The sequence below is a fragment of the Pongo pygmaeus genome, chromosome 16, assembly GCF_028885625.2.
Source record: "Pongo pygmaeus isolate AG05252 chromosome 16, NHGRI_mPonPyg2-v2.0_pri, whole genome shotgun sequence".
In the NCBI taxonomy this organism is placed as follows: Eukaryota; Metazoa; Chordata; class Mammalia; order Primates; family Hominidae; genus Pongo; species Pongo pygmaeus.
In genome coordinates this window covers 105,840,201-105,858,365 of record NC_072389.2, presented here as the reverse complement: position 1 = coordinate 105,858,365, position 18,165 = coordinate 105,840,201, and the positions used below count along the sequence as shown (strand labels likewise).

General features: G+C 49.9%; 1 protein-coding gene across 4 annotated transcripts in view; it reads left to right on the top strand.

Moving 5' to 3' along the window:
* The window catches only part of ADAMTS17 (ADAM metallopeptidase with thrombospondin type 1 motif 17), a 368,411-nt gene that overhangs the window by 267,186 nt on the left and 83,060 nt on the right, over positions 1-18,165 (top strand). For all 4 annotated transcript variants that reach the window (XM_063653072.1, XM_063653073.1, XM_063653074.1 and 1 more), the window contains 3 exons: positions 1,650-1,730; positions 12,602-12,759; positions 15,763-15,922. In XM_063653072.1, the coding sequence (XP_063509142.1) occupies positions 1,650-1,730; positions 12,602-12,759; positions 15,763-15,922 (399 nt within the window). The remainder of the gene's footprint in view (positions 1-1,649; positions 1,731-12,601; positions 12,760-15,762; positions 15,923-18,165) is intronic.

The following is an 18,165-nucleotide window of genomic DNA, read 5'->3' as shown; positions in this document are numbered from 1 at the left end:
CATATAGCCTATAGATCTATATACTTTTTACTTGATCCTTTTATAATTTTTGAATTTTGTACCTTAGACATACATTACGTAGCAAAACTAATTATTTTGAAGTTGTCCCTGATCTTTTAAAAGTACATATATTAGTCTATTCACATAAAATGATATATGTATGTTTGTATGCATTAAGAGATGTTGAAAAGGCTGGTCACCAAAATATTACTTTCTTGGGGTAATTTTCTCATTGTGATATGGTATAGGTCAATTCTGGTTTTCTGCTGTATGTTGTTTGAACTTTTGTATACTATTTTTATAATAAAAAGAAAGCCATTTTATTGTGAGAAAATGAATGAATAAATAAACCCCTCAAAGTAGGTATTTCCATGATTTCCACATACTTGAACCTAGAAATCTCTAACTTTTTACAGCTCCACTCATGATTCTGGTGATCACATTGGGAACAACAGGGCTAGGATTTGTAATCTAAGTTGAGATCCTCACCTAAATTGCAGAAACAAACGCCTAATACTCTTGTCTAAATCCCAAATAAAAATCAAACCAAAATTATTACCAGCCTACATTTCAGAGTCTCATCATCATGTTAGGCTCACTTATTGGCAATCACCCTATTAACCAGGCATTAGCCAGTTGCCAGCTTCTGCCCTGGCAGCTTCAGTCATGTCTTCCCTGAGTCTTCACTGCCCACCTGCCATCCTGGCCCCCTACTCTGCTTAAAAACATGCAAGGAAATGGACAAAACTATACAAGTGTGATAGCTGCAGAAATGGCCAAAGACAGTGGAAGCAAGAAACAGTGCACTGTGTGTTAAGGCAATGCTGTAGTTTTGTCATAGGGTAAATTGTTTGGTTTCTGCTGTCATCCCATGGATATTCAGGGAAAGTTCAAAATACAACAAAGAGCGAAAGGCCCTCCAGCAGATGAATGAGACCAGGGCCACTATTCACTGATGCTCCAGGGAGGGTACCATTCACGTAGAATACCAGGCCGTATTCATTTGCTATGGTTTCCATAACAAAGTGCCACAAACTAGGTGGCAAAAGCAACAGAAACTTACTGTCTTTTGGTTCTGGAGTTGAGAAATCTGAGATCAAGGTGTCAGCAGGGTTGGTTCCTTCTGCAGGTCACGAGGGAGGATCTGTTCCATGCCTCTTGCCTAACTTCCGGTGGTTTGCTGGCAGTCTGTGGCGTTCCTTGGCTGCTTTGTAGAAGCATCACTTCATCTCTGCCTTCATGTTCTCGTGACATTCTCCCTGTGTGCATGTCTGTGTCCAAACTTCCCCTTTTTATAAGGACATCAGTCATTTTGGATTAGGCCCACCTACTCCAAGATGACCTCATCTTAATATGTCTGCAGTAGTCACATGCTGATGTTCTGGTTGGGGGGGATGCAGTTAGAACTTCAGCATATGAATTTGGAGTAGGGGGACACCACTCAACCTGAAACACGTGCAAATCCTGCTCTGTGGAAATGGCGCCACCGGGAGGTTCTGGCCTTAGGAGAGCCTCCTCCTTCTGCTCCAGCCCTCCATTTCTGAAGCCACCGTGGGGGGCTTGGTAGCTAGATTTTGGCCGGGGGATGCTGCATGGCCTCTGGTGCCGGGTGGAGGTGTGGTTTACCTCTATGTCATTTGTTGCTACAGGTTATATCGAAGCTGCCGTCATTCCTGCTGGAGCTCGGAGGATCCGTGTGGTAGAGGATAAACCTGCCCACAGCTTTCTGGGTAAAACAAAAATGACTTGACTCACCATTTATGTGTTGAGAATCGATTTTGATGATCAGTCTGGTAAATTGGTTCAGTGTCATTCCTCCCGGGTTATAGCTGGTTTCACGCCTGTGTTGTAATGACATGAGCACCCAGAGGGGACCACACAGTGCCGTCATATTTGACTAACATGCAGCCACCCCCAGGGTGGATTAGGGGCGGGAACAGGAAGGAAAATGGTGGAAGACAAGCTTGGGACAGGAAGGAAAATCATAGAAGAGTGAAGGAAGTTGTGAGGAATTGGGGCAGGTTACCAGTCCCCCAAAGTAACACCAGGAGAGCTGAGAGCAGCTTGAGTCTGAGCAGTGCAGGCCATTGGCCACCTTGCAGGAAGCCCCAGTGGGCTACCAGTGGCTCTGGGGATGACTTCTTAGCTGGAAAAAGAACAGTCTTAAGTCTAATGGAAACCCAGAAGGATACCAATTTCACTAAGGTCTGTGTATCCCAAATTCCTAGTGGCCAGCTCCATTGACTTCAAGCACAAACACCCACATCTTTCCATAGACTTGGGATCTATTCTGGACTAGTTTTCCTAACTATGCACGAGCAAAGCCATTCTCATGAATCCCTTCCTAGCCAGAGAAGACCTTCCGAGAGTATCCTTGGCCCAATTCCCAGACGACCCCAGCAAAGGTCAGCCCAGGACTTGAGCCCCAAGGTGGTTGGAGTTCTGAGTTGGACACAGAAGTGGAGACAGCAGGGTGCCCAGAGGCTGCCTCTGCTGGAACATGCTGTGGCCCCTGTCCTTCTGCCAGCTCTAATCCCATGTTCCTGTCTTGGGTTAAACTTAAACTCAAGGTGGCTGATCTTCCTCAGGTACCCCTCTTCTGAGCTGTTTTCATGTCATCATCTCTCAGCCTGTGTTGCAAAGTGCTGATTGAGACTGAAGAAAGAAAAAGTAAGACATGATTTGTCTGGTTTCAAAAATGATTTTAGCTAAATCGAAGTTACCCATGAAACCCTTTTATTTCCATTTTTATCACTGATTTTTTAAAATGACATCTTTGTCCACATTCCTGCCTTTATAGACTATGCAAAAGTCCGAGTCTTTCTTTGAAATGGTCTCTGCTTGAGAGACTCAACGTCTAATGAGACAGACACAAAACAAATCTCTAATAGGCAAGTTTACAGTGAAGATCACAATCCTGTTAAAGAGTTAGGGAATGTTTTGATGCTAAACGTCCCTCGCACACCTGCCTTGGGGAAGGCAGGAGTGCCCATTTCCAAGCACCCACGTGGGGTATCACTGGCACCACACTCTGTGGATCCCCCCATGTCCCAAGCTGCCCTGCCACCTCCTCCCAGCTTGGTCACCTGCCATCCACCCTGCCTCCTTGAGGCTGTGATGGCCGCTCGTGCTTCTGCTGCCAGGGTAAGACCTTGACATCCCTGGAGTTGACATCCATGTGCATTTTCATCAGCCCCGTGGTTTTTCACCTCCCCTGCATGGACAGTGTCCCTGCCTCGCCTGGCACTCTCCTCCTCAGCTGTCCCAGCTGTCACTCTGCAAATAGAACACTTAAAAATGCATTCTAAAACAAGGCCTCTTGCTGCTTTTGGCAGCTTCAAAGTGACAGCCTCTTTTTACTAAATTCGCAAAGAGCCCACTCCCTCTCCTTCTGCCCCTCAAAGGACATTGGGTCAACCTCACCAGCATTTGCATTGGAAGCCCCACCACCTGGTATCATGCCAAAAAGTTACCCTTCCCCTTCCCAACCCATGCATTTGAATGTACTGGAGGCCCTCTGTGGGAGGCTGATGTCACCTTTCATCCTAATTCAAAATTCACAGTCTGGGTATTCCAAGAAGTACTCAGTCTGGAGGTTGAATTAGTGGTTCTTCCATCAAGCCCAGAAGGTGCCCCTGCGAGTAAGTCCCTTGGCTTCTGACCCTGGCTTCTGAGATTTCCCAGCATGGCTTCTCCACCTGGCTCAGCCCTAAGTGTCTGGCGATAGGAGTGTCTTCCTTATCTCCACTTTTGCATGGCAATTTTAGAATGACAGAGGATGTTAGAATCCTTTGGATCACTCCTCAACTTCCCATTCCTATGGTACAAACGGACCTTTCACTCAAATTCACTTTAGGGCCAACAGGTGCTAACTAGCAGATGCCACCCAGGAGAACAAGCTCCTGTGATCATCCCTCAGCTCCTGAAGCCTGAGGGCCATGTATACAAAAAAAGAACAGTAGCATCCGCGATAGTGGCTCCCAATCACGGAGCTCGGCTATGCCTTGGAGACCTGATCCCTAATCCCCCTAAATGGGCTGCGAGGTATTGCTCTGCTTCCTTCCCAGAGGGGCAAGCTGAAACTTCAGGGGGCTTGGTGTCTCATCCAGGGTCTCCACCTCCTCTGATTTCACTGCGATTCATGGAGCCTCTCAGAATTACTCTGTCCATTCGTGGCCAGAGACTGCCGGATGGAGATTTTTCATTGGAGAACACACGTTAAACCTGCCTGTTGTTACCACTACATTGTGTGCACTTCGGAACAAACCTGCCTCCCACAGAGATTGGTTTAACGTCTTGGGGTGACTGCTGAGCTCTCCAGAAGCAGTGGGCCTCCGTGGGAGGTTGGAGCCAGCTTCCTGCCTTATCTTATCCAGAAGGCATAATCCCAGGACTCCAGGGCCTGGCTGATGGACACGGGCAAGCCTGAAGGTGGTCCACACTCATTATGTTTCTAAAGTTAGTTCAAAAAGGCCTTGTTTCCACTCGGGGCTGGGTGCTTTGGAAGTCAACCCAGTGTAACTTTGAATTACTCTCACATTTGCTGGGAGCAATTCCTGAAGAATTTCACCCCACCTACCTTCAGCCCACGCTGGCTGGCTTTCTGCTCAAAACCACCTGGAACAGGAAATGCCTGGGCAGTTTGTATCCATAGCTAAGAACAGAGCTGGCAGAACTCCGAGTGGAAATAAAAGGAGCTGACTCGCTGCCAGGATTAGAAGTAGGTTGACTGTGGGTCAGGTCTTCCAGTGAAGCTAGGAGGGAGAGAGACTAAAAGAACCCCACTTGGGCTTCTGTGCAGCTCCGTGCCAGAAGAGGGGCATGTGGACAGGATCAGAGCTCGCATCTGCCTCCAGCCAGCTCTGAAAAGGAGCAGTGCCCTTCCCTCAGGAATGCCCCTACCTCGCTCCCTGGAATGGCTCATGGTCTTTCCCACAGTGCCTGGAAGACCAGGATGGTGTGTAAGTGTCCACAGAGAGGAAGAAGGTCTGGAGACAGAAATGGATGTTCTGCATGTAACCTCACACTCCAGCTCATTGCAAAGGTTTTGTTCTGCCCTGGTGGCAAAGGAATGTGTACCCACCCGTGTGGTGCCCCACAGAAGTCTAACTGTTGAGAGCTTCTGAGCAAAACCCACGAAAGTGAGCATGGTTATGTTTTGGGTCGTGGTTTAAGACTTCCAATCTCTGGCCCAGGCGAAATGAGCAAGGGAAAATCTCCCCAGCAAACCAGAACTTCAGAATTCACAGATAAAATCAAATCACTGGGGGAGTCCCCTGTTCTTCGCTCTGTTAATTGCCCATAAAATCAAAGCATTCGTAATCATTTTAATTGCCCCATGGAGTCTTTTCTGGGTCCAAAAATATCCTGATTTCAAGTGCACACTAATTAATCTCAAAATACTTAGAGACAAAGAGGGCTTGGAGATACTCACTGATGCCCAAGGTTTGAGGGGACAGGATCTTGTAGAGCCCAAAATGTATTTAATTTGGAAGGTTGTCTTTCAGGAAGAAAAATACATTATGCATAGGGCTGTGGAAAGAACTCCTGCACAGAAGTGCCTGGAGCTGCAGCCTCATAGGCCTTTGCAGACCCCACTCTGCAGCTAACGCAAGGCAGGAGAGCAACCCAAGCTGCCACAGAAGGGGGCAGGAGGTGACCTGCATTGTCTCCCTGGATTTGACATGGCCCCATGAAGTCATTGCTCATGGGACTCCACAGTGAACCTATTTATTCACTGTTAAAAACGATCTTGACATCCCAAAGGAATCTCTGAGGCTGACATCTCTTTTGAAGGGATGTCAGGCGCGAACTTCTGATTTTAGCAGGAAGTTATGATTTTTCAGATGGACCACGGCAAACTGCAAATTTGGAACCTTGCTAAGTGACACCAAAGTGAAAAGGTTGGAGGTAACCCCTATGCCTCCTGGCTCTGCTGACCTCCTGCTAATAACTCTGCCTGTGTTTTCCTGTCCCCGGGAGATACACAAATGTGTGGCTGGGAGCACACTATCCCGAGGAAAGGCGTGCAGGCTCTGAGCTGGAAAGCTGCATTTGCAGTGTGCCAGAACTTGCAGCCACTGCAGCGATGGCCACAGGCAGTGCGTGGGCATGCCAAGTGTATTCTTTCTGGGGCTGTGAGAGCTGACCCCAAACCCACGCCTGGCCTCAACCAAGTTGTGATTGTGCAGGAGTTCTTCAACTCATCAGCTCCAGACCAGGACCTCCAAAGCAAAGACAAGCATCTTCAGAATTCATTGAAATGCCCCCACAGCTGTGTGTGGCTTGTGAGAGCCAATTAGAGGCATCTCTTCCCCACACCTTGTTCACTGATGCCAGGTGGATAACAAAATCTGTCATGGTGAGGGTATTTAAACTTTGGGAAGCAAATACGCCATAACTCTAGGCTATTTTCCCCAGAGAGCCAGCTGTCACTAGCACTCTGTTGTCCAGTATGTTCCTTCCCATCAGCAGTTGACCTTGCCTGGGTTGGTCCATCAGCCACAGCCTCTTTCACTTTCCTATCCCACAGTTCCTTGACCATACCCAGTGACTCCTCCGTGGCCTCCAGTAGCCCTCTTCCTGACACCTCTCGCACCCATTCTGCTGCAGACAAGCAAGACCCCGCTCCGGTGATCAGAGGATGGCAGGCTCCAAGGCCCAAGTGGCTGTGCCTCTGCCTCGTGCTGTAGTTGCTCTGCTGCTGCCGCCCAGTGTCGGGCCTCTGATGGCAGAATCAGGGCTTCCCCGGGCCAGCCGCCACCTCTGTGCGGCGTTTCTGAGGATGGTCTTATAACCGTCTCCAGCTGTGCCCTCCTGCCCTTTTTTGGGCCTTTTCACTCTTGACTTCCCACATGTTTTACCTTTGGCATATGGAACTGGGGTAGTTTGCAGGTTGTCATTCAGAGTCACTTTAAAACATCTTAAGAAAAGGGCCCGAGAAATACATAAACAAGGTCAGTGGAGAAAGAGTCACCTCCTCGGGAGTGTTAGAGCAGGGATAGGGGTGTTAGAGCCGGGATGGGGTGTTACAGCCGGGATAGGGGGTGTTAGAGCAGGGATAGGGGTGTTAGAGCAGGGATAGGGGGTGTTAGAGCAGGGATAGGGGTGTTAGAGCCGGGATGGGGTGTTACAGCCGGGATAGGGGTGTTAGAGCAGGGATAGGGGTGTTAGAGCAGGGATAGGGGATGTTAGAGGCGGGATAGGGGGTGTTAGAGGCGGGATAGGGGGTGTGTTAGAGCAGGGATAGGGGTGTTAGAGCAGGGATAGGGGGTGTTAGAGCAGGGATGGGGGTGTTAGAGCAGGGATAGGGGGTGTTAGAGCAGGGATGAGGTGTTAGAGCAGGGATAGGGGTGTTAGAGCTGGGATAGGGGTGTTAGAGGCGGGATAGGGGGTGTTAGAGCAGGGATGGGTTGTTAGAGCAGGGATAGGGGGTGTTAGAGGCGGGATGGGGGTGTTAGAGGCGGGATAGGGGGTGTTAGAGCAGGGATAGGGGTGTTAGAGCAGGGATAGGGGGTGTTAGAGCAGGGATAGGGGGTGTTAGAGCAGGGATAGGGGGTGTTAGAGCAGGGATAGGGGGTGTTAGAGCAGGGATAGGGGTGTTAGAGCAGGGATAGGGGTGTTAGAGCTGGGATAGGGGTGTTAGAGGCGGGATAGGGGGTGTTAGAGCAGGGATGGGGTGTTAGAGCAGGGAGAGGGGGTGTTAGAGCAGGGATAGGGGTGTTAGAGCAGGGATGGGGTGTTAGAGCAGGGATGGGGGTGTTAGAGCAGGGATAGGGGGTGTTAGAACAGGGATAGGGGTGTTAGAGCAGGGATAGGGGGTATTAGAGCAGGGATAGGGGGTGTTAGAGCAGGGATAGGGGTGTTAGAGCAGGGATGGGGTGTTAGAGCAGGGATGGGGGTGTGTTAGAGCAGGGATGGGGGTGTGTTAGAGCAGGGATGGGGTGTTAGAGCAGGGATGGGGTGTTAGAGCAGGTATAGGGGTGTTAGAGCAGGGATAGGGGGTGTTAGAGGCGGGATAGGGGGTGTTAGAGCAGGGATAGGGGTGTTAGAGCTGGGATAGGGGGTGTTAGAGCAGGGATAGGAGGGTTAGAGCAGGGATGGGGTGTTAGAGCAGGGATAGGGGGTGTGTTAGAGCAGGGATAGGGGTGTTAGAGCAGGGATGGGATGTTAGAGCAGGGATAGGGGTGTTAGAGCAGGGATAGGGGGTGTTAGAGGCGGGATAAGGGGTATTAGAGCAGGGATAGGGGTGTTAGAGCTGGGATAGGGGGTGTTAGATCAGGGATAGGGGTGTTAGAGCAGGGATAGGGGGTGTTAGAGGCGGGATAGGGGGTGTTAGAGGCGGGATAGGGGTGTTAGAGCTGGGATAGGGGGTGTTAGAGCAGGGATAGGGGTGTTAGAGCAGGGATAGGGGGTGTTAGAGGCGGGATAGGGGGTGTGTTAGAGGCGGGATAGGAGGGTTAGAGCAGGGATAGGAGGACTAGAGCTGGGATAGAGGTGTTAGTGCTGGGATATGGGCAGAGGCCCTGGAGGGAGTTTGAGGCAGGGATGGAGTATGCCAGGCCTTCTGCTTCTCAGGGGTACTCAGCTTGGGGGTAACCGTCTGGGGCTTATTTATAGGAAGCCATAATAGTAATTTTCTTTCCTCGCCTGTTCTGCCCTCATCGTGATTAGCATTTTTTTAACCCAACCTCCAAAAAGCATGTGTGAATGCCAAACCCAGCTCTCAGTTGCTGAGCAGCAGCTTCAGGCACTGCTGGATCCAGGGGCTTAAAATGATGTCACAGGAGAAACGGTTTCTCTCCACACTGGCATTCCTGCCTGTCCTCTCTGTGGACATCTTCCTGCGGGCTGGTAGATCCAGGCTCACATCCAGTCTCTGGGAATCCCTGTGGGAAGAAAGCTGCCTTTTCCTAAGGTGAACAAAAGTCCCCCTGTTTGGGGTTGGGTGATGGGCCTGTGCCTGGAACTGTGGGGTCCAATCCCACGTGACGGGAGGAAAAGCATGTTCCCAGGAGAGACCCTGGGTACCATTGTTTAAAGGGAGAAACAGATGCCGTGTGATGGGCACAGTGGGTGTTCACAGAAGCAACGAACCAGGGACAAGCCTGGGGCCCCAGCTCAGGGCAGCCAGTGTTGGAGTCTGTCACTGGCAGGGCGTGGATATGGGACTCAGCCGGTCCGTGCCGGTGGCCCAGCAAGGAGGAGAGCAGCTGCCTGGCTTCCCTGTGGTCTTTGTGAGAGAAATGGGTTCTACGGAGCAGGCCCTGGTGTGAATGTGGTCAGCACACAGCTTCAAAGAAATCATTTGCTCATCTCTGACTCCTTTGTATAGGGCACCTCCGCATGCTTGGGTGTCCTCTATCCTCACAGTGAGCCCCCTTCCTCCTTCCCACCCTCTGAGGCCACTCTCCATCTCTTGCCTCCTTTTCCCAGCCAAACCTCTGAAAAGTGGAAAAAACTTCACCTTCCACTTGCTTCTCCGTACGGGGTGCTGTGCCTTCCTGCCTCCATCACCCCGCCCAGAACTGATCTTAGCAGTCCTGGCCTCTGAGGGTCAGGAACGAGCGTCCTGCCTCACACACTGCAGGCAGCCGCACACCGCTGAGCCACACACTGCGGGCGGCGTTGTCTCCTCTCCCTGTCTTACACGCTCAGCTGAAAGCGGGCTTATCCCAGGAAGCCTTCCCCATCTGCCCCATCCCACAACATTCCGGGGCCCCGGAGGCACCCTGCCGTAAAGCTTGTGAAATTGTCTTATGTTCATCTTTTCTCTGTCTCCCTTTCAAACTGTGAGCTCCCTGGGAGCAAGAGCTGTGTCTGTCTTTAGCCTCCAGTGAGGAGGCCCTCAAAATAGGCTGAGGGACTGGCAGGGTATATCTGCTGTTCCCCCACCTTATGCTTTCTGAGGTGTTTCTTCAAGCAGAAGTCCCCAGACCCCAGGTTGTGGACCAGCAGTAGTCCATGGTCTGTTAGGAGCCAGGCTGCACAGCAGGAGGTGAGTGCCCTGTGAGTGAGCATGACTGCCTGAGCTGCGCCTCCCGTCAGATCAGAAGCGGGGCATTAGATTCTCATAGGAGTGCAAACCCTATTGTGAATGGCACGTGCAAGGGATCAAGGTTGTGCGTGCCTTATGAGAATCTAATGGCTGATGATCTGAGGTAGAAAGTTTCATCCCAAAACCATCCCCCGCCACCCCACTTCCCCCAACCCCCTGGTCTGTGGAAAAATTGCCTTCCACGAAACCAGTCCCTAGTCCCAAAAACCAGTCCTGGGGACTGCTGTCTTAAAGGACTCTCGCCCCTTGGTTTTTTCTATCTGCTCCTTCCCACCAGCCCACACTGGATCCTAAAACCAAATGGACACATGCATATGCAAGAGAATTTTCTAAACCTGCAGAGAGCTTGAAAGAATGACGAACGTCCATGCACCCTTTGCCTACATTCACTAATAGTTAATATAACCAAGTATATATTTGCATTATTAGCTCACTAGAAGCATTGGAAATCCTTGAAATCAGTCACTGTTGTAAGGGTGTATAGAATATGAAACCCTGTAACAGAGCCTGGAATTTGTCCTTTTTGAAAACAGGCCTTACCTTTTCACATTTCAGCATTAGTCATAAAAATCTATAGACTGATGCTATAACCTGAAGAAATGGGAATTGAAAGTTGTCAGAGTGATAAGTGCAATAGGGTTGGTCTGTTGGATTCAGGTCTCCACTCTACAACTGAATAGCTTTGTGAGTTTGGGCAAGGTACTTCTCTCTGCCCCCATTGCCTCACCCATGAAGTGATGACAATAATTCAGAGGGTTGTTGAGAAGATTAAATGGGTCAGAGCATATGAAAGAGCCAACCTAGAGAATATGCCCCTTAAATGGCAGTTTGCAGATGGTGGCAGAAGAAGAGAAAAAGGAGAGGAAACTGGGCGTCCCAACATTCTCACCTCCTTCTCATAGCCAGGACCGTTCAGTTGTGGGTTGGATTTCTTGAAGGGAAACAGATTCGGCTCCAAGTGGTAGGGCTTTCTCTTTCCTAAGCTGTCCCTGGAGTCCTATAATCCTCAGCCTCTCATAGCCACCCTGGATACGAGACCCCACTGGAAGCCACTCTGCTGGAAAGTTCCTAGAAGCGAGGAACCTGTTTCTCTTGGCAGTCCCTCTAACACGAGAAGCCCTGAGCCTGCATCTGTGTGTTTGCCGGGAGCGAGCAGTGGGACCATAATGTCCTGGAGATGGGAACTGAGGCCAGTGACTACCCAGCCACCCTCTGTTGCTTGTGGCCTGCCCCAGCCTGGGGCTGATGAATTCAGCAGTAACCAAAACCCCTTTTGGGTTTCAACTCTCATTTTCCAAAATCAGTATTAAATGTGGGCATTTTATTTCTGGCCTCAGTAAGCAGAGAACAGTGAATGCAGCACAATCTGATTTCATTGATTATGGACTGAGTAGGGTCCCAAGGAGATATATGTAGATCAGTTTGGGGTGTCAGTGGGGCTCCAGTTGCGTGTGCAGGGAGTGTGGGCATAGGACTGAGGGTGCCCTGGAGTTCCCATTTTGAGAAATGACAGACTTACTATCACCTCTTGTCATCTGCCGCCTTCTCCTAAAATGCCAGAATAGGTTTTAGTTTGTTGGGATTTTTTTTTTTCCTAAATAACAACAGCAACAACAAAATAGGATGTCACTGCAGGGTGCTGTCCTCATGAGAACCACATGGTCTTCACCCCTAAGTGGGAAGACACAAGAAAAGTCCTGGTGAGCGCCTCAGAAAATAGTAAATACGTGGCTTGTGTGGAAAACTAAGTTTCTGCTTACGGCCAGTCAGCAGCATGTTGATTCTCAGCCTCTCCTGACACAGGCTGTCCCTGGTAGAGATGTGGGTGAGCAAACGTGAGAACCTAAAGCCCACAGAGCTAGGGTATGAGAGTGCCTCTCCCCTGCTATGCTCAGCCCCCAACCACCGCTCGTCCACAGCTGCCAAGTGTGACCATCACATCTGTGGGTGGCTAGGGTTTCCAAACATTCATACTTAATAGAGTAATGGTTGTTGACTGAAGGGACGTCCACTTTAGTAATGGGGGGATATCAAATCCTTAAGAGGTGCTGGAGATGGGCTGCTCTCCTTCTAGAGCCCCAGGTAGGTAATAGGAAAGGGAACTGATGAGTTTGCTAAAGCAACAAAACCTGGTTTGTAGCCTAGGACACATCAAAATGGAATGAATTAATCAGGCAGAAAACCATCTGCTGGGTACGTTTAGTGAAATGAGATCAGACCGTGGTCGTCTCCGTTCCCTGCCCCTCTACCCCTAACCCTAGCCATCTGAGTTGGTTTCGAGACAGGAGCCCAGGCTGGAAGGTGCCCATCAATCCCACAGCTCTCCTTGGGGATCCTAAGGGTCTGCATCTCCGTGCTCCCTGCGATCCAGGCTTTTGTTCTCAATACACAGAGCACTCCCCTTCTCTCACTTCAGGCCTCATTCCTTCCCCCTGTGGAAGGGAGACCTCTACCCCACTCAGGGGCCACAGATTCCTTTTAAAGACAGGCTGGATCCCCCCACCCCCAGCCCCTTGATTCTTCGGTCTTCAATTTGCTTTCTAGCTCTCAAAGACTCCGGTAAGGGATCCATCAACAGTGACTGGAAGATAGAGCTCCCCGGAGAGTTCCAGATTGCAGGCACAACTGTTCGCTATGTGAGAAGGGGGCTGTGGGAGAAGATTTCTGCCAAGGGACCAACCAAACTACCGTTGCACTTGATGGTAACTTGCTGGGCTTCCACACTTGTCTTAGGGGGCGTGGCTCCGAGAGGTCTACTAGGTTACTTTCCAGTTTACTTCTTCCTGGGACCTTGGGGGCAGAAAATGCATTCAGCTTCCAGGGGTTTACGAGGTCCCCTGCTGCTCAGTCCTCTCCCCTCTCTGGGTCCTTTCTTTTCCAGTCCCTTGCATGACCTGCTTCAGAATTCTCTCATTGCTTCCCCTGGCTCTTCCCTGGCTGAGCTCCTGTCTTTTTCAAAAGGAGCTGCCTCAAAGAAGGAAATGCTTAGCCACGTGGATGGCAGCCAGGGAGACTTGGCCTCATTAAGCAGACAGCCCCACTCCAAGTCTGCTTTTGCATCAGTTGGTGAGATGCATAGATCTGCCCTCATAGAGAGTATATCATTACCTTTTGGAAATGAACTATGACTCCAGGTCCCAACTAGAATCCCTCAGATTTCACAGACCCAGCTTGCAACAAGCATTTGGGAATCAGGAAGGGTGATCAGATGATGCGGGTGTTCTACTCCCCAGGTGATCTCCAGAAACCTGTGAGCCATTGGGCCAGGCCTGGGTGCATTCGTCTTACCTGTTATCTCAGGGAGGCCTCCTTGCAAGCCACTGAAACATCAGTGATGCCTCCTTTTAAACATGTCAGAGATCTCCAGGGAATGGAGCGCCCTGCTTCCTTCTCAAGATCCAGGAGTTCTCATGGCTAACTTCTGATGGCTCATCATTATTGATTCCGTGTGTCCTTCCAAAAAACAGGATTTGTGGCAGCTTGTGCCCCTGTAATCAAAGCACGCTTTGTCCACAGTGCCTGCCAGAGTCTCTCCATGGAAGTTCTTCTTCCCCGTTAATTTGTGATCTCTGGCAGCCTGTGTTCCAGGTTAGTTGACACCCAAAAGATTTTCTAGCCATTGCCCAGGGAATCTCCTGAGGAGGCTGGCTCTGCCAGGGAGCACTGGCACCCAGGGTGGGCATTGCCCCATAGCGGTGTTAACCCCGTTACAATTTCTGGGGAGACAAAGGCAAGGCAGTTTTCTTGTGCAATCTAAACCATATAGAAATCTGCCAGTGCACCACTCAGCCCGCTGAGTCCACTGCAAATACGTTCCTGCAAGTAGGTTTCTGGGACCCAAGAATGTGTACCTAAGTCATTTATCTGGGATAAGATTGTTTCCTAGTCACAGTCAGAACAGATCCTCCTGTTCTGAGTTAAAAGCAGTTATTCAGAGGGACTAAGAGAGGAGGCAAAACATAAAACCTGTACTGAAACTTCACCTGTTAGCATGAGAATTTGCTTTCTCTAGCAAACACCAGTGTGAGTGTATTTCCCTTTTCACCAAAAGCCTTTGTAAACTGAGCAAGTTGTTAGCCCGTTAAAGCGAAGTACCCAGCCTGGATTCGTTCAGACCAGGATGAACAAAACTCGGAGAAAGCAACTACTACCGTAACTGAAGTTTCAGCCCTCGCTTAATATTGATGGCTTTTCTTTCAAAATGTGATTGTCACTTCAAGATTTTAAAGTGCCCCTTTGCCTCTATACAGAAAGCCATGGTCCCCAAACTGGGGTGTACACATTGTTTGCAGAATCAGTAGCACCCAGAGAATCATGGGGACCTGCATTTGAAACCAATTACACACACACACACTATACGTGGCTACAAAATCGCTTTCATATGAATTCTCAATTCATCAGTCTTATTCTCATACTGAGATGATAAAGATCTCTTTCTAAGACTAGTTTGGTTTTTGGTGGTTTTTTTTTTCCTAACTGGAGGCATTTTTCCAAATGTGTTATGGCAGGTCTCTCTGGTGGAGCTGTGGATGTTGATGAAGTTAGATTTGCTCTTAGCACTGCAGCCCAACCCCACAACTCAGCCTTGGAGGCTGAGAGATGGCTGGAGGGAAATGGCTCCCATTGTCTGGTACACTTTGACCTTGTCTGCCCCAAGTCAAGTCAGGTGGGCCATGCACACCCTCCCCTTAGTGCCTGCTGGCCCATTCTCTTGGACTTCTCAGGCTGGAAGTAAACCTGCTAGTTACTTAGACCCAGGGGCACTCACTGCTTCCAGGCTTAGCTTGAAGACTCATTATCCACAAACAAGCCATGTTAAGCTCCTACAAGAGGGCTTGTTTGGCACCATTATGTCTAGAGAAATAAAGCTGATCATGCACCTGCTGGCTTTGTAAGGCTTGTCACATGCCGTTCTAAACCCATCTATTCTGTAGATTCTTGCTGACTAGGATTTCAGATCCGAGGTCTCCAAGCTGTGTGATAGTTTCCCACAAAACATGATAGACCCCTCCCTCTACCTCCACTGCACTCCCGGCTTGAAGCCTTGAGTCTGGCTCCTGCCATCCTTTCGTACAGTCATCATCCTGGCTCCCATGGCAGCAGAGGACTCTTGCATCCTTGAACCCCAAACTGATGCCCCCGAAAGTCCTCTGGCAGTGAGCTGCATTTTGCCCTTGAGCTTGCCTTACCCCTGACTCTCTGGACCAACTGACACAGCAGTGATTGATGATGGGGAGTGAAGGAAGATGTTCATTTCCAAAGAAGTAGAGTCACCCCAATTGCTCTGATGTCTTTCTAGGTAAAAGTTTATCTGTGTCTTTCCTGTCTGCCAGGGCAGCTTTGTGGGTGAGCATGCAGGAATGTAGACTGTTCTCTGCGTGACGCAGCTCTCCATGAAAAGTGCAGTGAGAGGTTTCAGAGTCACTTATCCTAAAGCTCCTGGTCTAAGCTGGTCTCTCTCTTGGGTAGGAAAGAACAGAACTCCCTCACGATGGTTTGCATTCAGCCTACTCCCAAGTTGAGTCCCTGAGGAATCCAGGGCTGAGATGAAGGAGCACCCTCAGTGAAACCTGTTTTCAGCCCCAGAAAAGAGCTGGTTACCCCTCATAAAGAAACAGCCGCAGTGTGCCTGTGTGTGCAGATTCGGCAATCCCACGGGCCTTTGTTCCTTTTCAAAATGGCCTTTTGTTTTGCGGCTGATCCAGGTGTTGTTATTTCACGACCAAGATTATGGAATTCATTATGAATACACTGTTCCTGTAAACCACACTGCAGAAAATCAAAGCGAACCAGAAAAACCGCAGGACTCTTTGTTCATCTGGACCCACAGCGGCTGGGAAGGGTGCAGTGTGCAGTGCGGAGGAGGTGAGTGGCCGTGGTCCATGGCCTGTTGGGTGTGGGGTTTTGCTGAAGGAAGGAGAAAGGCATCTGTGGCCAGCACACAGAGTGTGAGAAATCTGCAACCTGTAGTTCCACGGGAATTTAACCATATCCCACCGAAAATCTCTCTGCAGAATACTTGGGCAGAGTCTTCCCGACTCCCACACTAGGGTGATGCCCATACCTCTGCTTTGCCTGGGGCCCAGGGCCCCACAGCTCTGACCTGTGGGTGAAGCGGGGTTTGGCTGATGTATGATTACATCTCGGGTGTGACAGGTGGACCCTGGGAATAAACAGAATAGACCTTCAACTGCTGCCGCTTGCTGGAGGGACACCAGAGCATGTCTCTGTCCACTCCTAAATTCCCTTCCCTCTTGGCCACAGCCACCTCACTCCAGGATACAATGGAAAGAAAAAGTCCTGCAAGTTGGGTGAAACATTCTGAGCATGAGTCCTGACTGCACAACTTCTTGCTTGACCTCAGCAAATGACTTCCTCTCTCTACCCCATGTTTCCTCACCTTTAAAATAGGATGGTTGTCTCTCCTGCCCACTGCAGGGTCCACAGGGTGAGCCAAAGAGCCTGTCGTACAGCAAGAATCAATATGACCAAAAGGCATTGTGTTTATTGTTGTGTCATCGAGAGGGGGAACTAGGAAGCCATTCTGAACTCTGAGTACAGTGCTGTTTGTCACCCTAGCAGGGCACATAGAAGGGTCATGGGAGATGGAACACAGGGTGGGTGGATTTTAGTGGACACAGAGTTGGGACAGAAGGTTGACCTGGACTCTGGTAGGGCAACCCAGAGAGTTGGATGACGGAGTGGAACCCCGGGCATAGCCCCCGCCATCCCTAGTCCTGAGCACCTATTGACTGCTTGGATAACTTTTGTTAGATGTCCAATATGTAAAGCATTGCTTACCATTTAAGGGATTCATCCCATTTTTCATGGGTAGGAGTTATAGACACACAGAAATTTCTTCCTGGGCATCTTGGCCAACCACCCTCACTGTCTGTGCTTAGCCTATTCCTGCAACAGCACTGCGGCAGTTGGCATAGCCTCCGGATACCACCATCAGCCCTGCATCCTGCACTCTGCACCTCTCCCCGGGGGGCCTTCTCCCCCTCAGCCCTTAGCTGCCGCTTGTGCCAATGGCCTTTCAACCTCCAAATCCAGCTAACACATCTACCTCTGATTCCAGCCAGGTTTTCCTCTTGGGCAACTTGTTGCAGACTAAGCATAGCGCACATGGAACAGTTAGCAGGCTCTCCTGGGGTCAGGGGCAGGCTGTTCTGTTGCTGTTGACTTGGTGGCAATCCTTTTATGACACTGATGACTTCCAGCTTCCTAACACAGTGGTCAGACCTGCCACCAAAGCTGAAAGCAATTCCGGGCTTTCTGTACTCACACAAGGCTGCCATGTGGGGCAGCAGGAACTGGCGGTAGAGTTCAGGTCTTCATGATTTCGAGTCATCCCTACATGACAAATTGCCCAGGACACAGACCCAGCAGGGAGCCCAGGATCCAAATAGTTGTGCTTGACTCCCTATTAATCTTTTATTGTCACTCTTCCCAAATAATAATAATGACAGCAATAGAGCTAAGATGAAGTGTGAGCCACCTGCCAGGTTCTGTTCTATGGACACCATATATATTTGTTTATTTTAATCATCACTGAGGCACCCTCAGGCACAGGGAAGTTAAGCAAACCAGGCTGCTTGAGGAAACTGAGACGCAGAAGCATGGTGGCCAACTGTTGACACTATGGCCGCTGTGATGCTATTTGTGATAGACCCAAGACTTGAACCCAGACAGCCTGGCTCCAAGGGCCACCCTCCTAACTCCCAATCACTCAGTCTGCCTGTCAAAGGCATGGCCATGCAATGTTCAGGGTGCTCTGGGAACACCCATAAGAAGGGCTACATCCAATTGGGATAATAGATTAGCAAAGCTTCCCAAGAGCAGGTGGGGGCTCAGCCATAAGTACCAGCTGGCTGGCTAGACAAGTCAGAATGGCTCTGGAATACCTGTCTAGAGGATGCAGGTCTGCATGTCTTCCAGACCAGACTCCTCGTCTCCCACTTCTCCCCAGCAAGCAGGAGGTCTGTAATAGGTAGCCAGACTCTGCTGAGGGCTGATATGCAGGTCTTTAATTGAGATCAGATCTCCATAGACTTTAAACATCAAACAAGCAGATAAAAAGATGAGCAATCTTTGGAAATCAAAGG